Below are 3,738 nucleotides of genomic sequence, written 5' to 3'. Positions count from 1 at the left end.
ACAGATACAATAGCAGTGCATTTAATAAATTAAAACCGAGTGAGCGCTTCGGGTCCACACGCGGCCGTTTATTGTATAACAAATAATTGTACTTAAAGGCGCAGTAGGGCCTTCATCGGACTCAGTCATTTTTCTAATGTAGCACTGGACGTGGGTAGTTAAAACAATTTAATAGTTACTTAATCACACGTTATTTAATTTAAAGTACTTTGAAACAAAATGAACTTCTAAATTATTGTATCACACTATTAAGGCACATAAATCACTATTAATCAACAGAAATGGTTAAGGATTCCTCGGATTTAAAGCGATCCGTCGCGGGTACGGTGCGCAGGCGGCTGTCCCTCGAACTGTCACACTGACAAGACGACCGCCCCGCCGCCATATGCAAACGACGTTCCGCTAGAGCGAACGTCAGCGTAGTTCACTCTAATCCGTACAGATGGCGCTCTATGAGGCGCCGTCATACTCATACTCAATGAATTGACAACAGCTTTTGTTTTTACCGACTTCAAAAAAGGAGGAGGTTCTCAATTCGACCGTATGTATATTTGTTTTATGTTTGTTCGGGGATAACTTCGTCGTGTATGAACCGATTTTGATAATTCTTTTTTTGATCGAAAGGAGATATTCCCAAGGTGGTCCCATGTCAAGGAAGTCAGGGTCTGATGATGACAGACCAAATAAATCGAGGGGAATTTTCAAAAATCGTAGGGGTGACTAGTGCATTTGTAAAGTCAAATTGATCGGATCGGTCTCAAGGCTCCCGGAAAACTTCCAGACCTTCGGAAACTGGTCAGCTTTAGGGAGACACCCTATGGCCTGGCTAATAATAATAATAATATCGTTTATTTCAGATCTAAAAATCCATACATTAAAATAGATACCACAAACAATTAAAATAGTAAAAATCTAATACAAATTCAAATTAAAGTATTTAAAATTAAAACTAAACTAAACGCGGTGAAACTATAAAGCTAAACTATAGAACCTGAAGCAATTTTTCTTTCACAAAACGTATTTAAATCTTGATCAAATCCAATCGCCTGTAAAAAAAACAAAATGGCGGAAAAACAAGATGGCCGCCACACAAAATTTTGTTTTTTTTAGAAGAAGCCCCTTTGGGTAAAAATAATGTATGGAGCGCTTGCTCAAAACGTCATGTAGAGTACGGAAATACTTTCTGGTCACCAAAAACTGCTCCGCGTCCGAGAAAAACCCTACGGCCTGGCAAAACTATCGCACGTGAACCAATTTTTCTTTCACGGCACCTATTTAAATCTTGGTCAATTTTCATCGCGGGTGAAAAAAAAACACAATGTCGGAAAAACAAGATGGCCGCCATACAAAATTTTGTTTATCAAGAAAATGTCTCGGGGGTATGAAATATATATCGGAGTAGTGATGGGAACGTCATGTAAAGTATGGAAATACTTCCCGATTTTCGAAAACTGCTCCGCATCAGGGTCACTACCCCAAGTACTTGGTAACATACCCCAAGTACTTGGTACCAAACCCCAAGTACTTGGTACCAAACCCCAAGTACTTGGTACCATTTTTTTTTTTTTTTTTTTTACGTTGGAAAATGCGTTACGCATACCACGCCGCCCGGGGGGACGACGTGGTTATGTGGGACTCCCCGGGTGTCGCCACCCGGTATACCCACTAAAAACCAACGGTGTTCCTTCCCGTCCACGGTGTTACCGGGACCCGGGAATCGCCGAAGCATGCTTCCGCGACCCGGTGGTGGATGGCCTGATAGGCCCCATCTCAATCGGGAATGAGTGGCGTGCGGGGAACACACACGCAACGCCAACTCGAGCCAGATGTTAGGTACGACAGACTCCCCCGAGTCTGCCGCCCGCGGCTCTTACGGTGCAAGGCACCGATGTAATGCCCTCACGGGTCTTATCGTCCCAGGGTCTCCCCTGTTGTGCCCTCCTCCTCTGGTCCAGGACACACAGGGAGAGACCCGCATCAGTGTTAGGGCGGAAGACGGCCGACATCCGCCCGCCGTCTCCGCCCGGGTCTCCTGCGACGTGCAGGGTCGGTGGCAGTAGCCTCCCTCTCCCGCTCCGCATCCTCTTTGGATCGAAGGACAGCTTCGCAAAATGCGAGAACCGCCTTCCACGACCTCTCGCTGTCAACCATGGCCTGGACCACAGCGGGCAGCGAAAGGTCGCGCCCCACAACGGCACCAAGTTCTTGGCGCTCTGTCGCCCAGGCTGGACACGCCTCAAGCGTGTGCTGGGCCGTGTCTTCCGGGCAGCCGCCGCAGTGATGACACTCGGCGGTCGGCTCTCTTCCGGCTACAACATGCAGATACCTCCCAAAACAACCATGTCCCGAGAGGATCTGAGTGAGCCGGAAGGTCATCACCCCGTGTTGCCGGTCCAACCACTGTCGGAGGACTGGGCGAACTGCCTGGATTGTTCTCAGGCCTGCACTAGGCTGAGCCAGCCTCTGCTCCCACTCCAGTAGCAGCAGTCGGAGTACTTCCTCCCGCTGCGCTTGCACCTCACGTGGTGCTGGCGTGTCACCCCGACCATGCGCCTCCTCTCGCCAAAAATACATTGATGAGAGGGCTCTCGCATCCAGGTCCCAGGGCAGAGATCCAGCCAGCACACGCGCCGCCTCGCAGGAGATCGTTCGGTAGCCCCGTATCACTCTGATGGCCATCGCCCTCTGAGCTGCATTCAGAAGGGCGATATTCTGCCTCTTCAGAGTGTTGGCCCATACTGGGGCTCCATACAAGGCCATGGAGCGAACGACCCCCAGATAAAGCCGCCTGCAGGACGCCTTCGGCCCACCCAGATTAGGCAGAAGATACCCGAGGGCACCTGCCGCTCCGAGGAGCTTGGGCATCAAGCGCTGGAAGTGGGCGCGGAACTCCCATCGACCGTCCAGAACAAGTCCGAGATACCTCATCGTTGTCTTTAGATCGATGCGAGCTCCGCCCACCACTATGTGCGCTCCGGCTGGTGGTGCATTCCGAGGCCCGTGGAAGCACAGGGCCTCAGATTTGTTCAAGGCCACCTCCAGGCCAAGTCGCCGGATACGCCCGACCACATGGGCCACACCCGCTGTGGCGAGTATGGCGGCCTGCCTGAAAGTCGAGCCACGTGCTGTGACCAAGGTGTCATCGGCGTAGCACGTGAGCTCGACTCCTCTAAGGTTAGCGCCCCGGAGCACCCAATCGTACCCGATGTTCCACAGGAGTGGTCCAAGGACCGACCCCTGTGGGACACCGCACGACATCGGCCGTTGTCCCCACTGCTCTCGTCCTGGGAACACGACGGACCGATCCGAGAGGTACGCCGAGACGATTCGCCTTAGGTACACGGGCATCTGGTGGTACCGCATTGCCTCCTCGATACAGCCCCAGGGCAGGGTGTTAAAGGCATTGGCAATATCGAGTGACACTGCCAAAACCACCTGACGTTGGGACACCGCCTCATCGCTTATGGTCTTCACGCGGAGTATGGCGTCGATGGTGGAGCGACCATGGCGGAAGCCATATTGGCAATCCGCCAGGTCGGGGCCAGTCCGCGTGAGATGCCCGATGATGCGTCCGGCAATAATGCGCTCGAAGAGCTTGCCCACCTCGTCCAGCAGAACGATGGGACGATACGCAGATGGAGAGTCTGCTGGACGTCCCTCCTTCTTCAGGAGGACAAGCTTGCCTGTCTTCCATGCATTGGGAAACCTGGCCTGTTCGAGACAGGCGGAAAACAGCCT

General features: G+C 52.1%; 1 protein-coding gene across 1 annotated transcript; it reads right to left on the bottom strand.

Annotated features, from left to right (window-relative positions):
• Positions 1–1,983: 1,983 nt before the first annotated feature.
• Positions 1,984–2,943, bottom strand: LOC126375411 (uncharacterized). Its single transcript, XM_050022318.1, has one exon. The coding sequence runs from the start codon at positions 2,926–2,928 to the stop codon at positions 1,984–1,986; it is 945 nt and encodes a 314-aa protein (XP_049878275.1). The 5' UTR covers positions 2,929–2,943.
• Between the last annotated feature and the right edge of the window lie 795 nt (positions 2,944–3,738).

This window comes from Pectinophora gossypiella, chromosome 19 (genome assembly GCF_024362695.1).
Source record: "Pectinophora gossypiella chromosome 19, ilPecGoss1.1, whole genome shotgun sequence".
In the NCBI taxonomy this organism is placed as follows: Eukaryota; Metazoa; Arthropoda; class Insecta; order Lepidoptera; family Gelechiidae; genus Pectinophora; species Pectinophora gossypiella.
Note: the sequence above shows the minus strand (reverse complement) of the source record. Positions and strands in the feature narration are given on the sequence as shown.

What these genes read in the sequence shown, in the direction of transcription:
- LOC126375411 (XM_050022318.1), bottom strand. Translation starts at nt 2,928, where the DNA reads ATGAGGTATCTCGGACTTGTTCTGGACGGTCGATGGGAGTTCCGCGCC.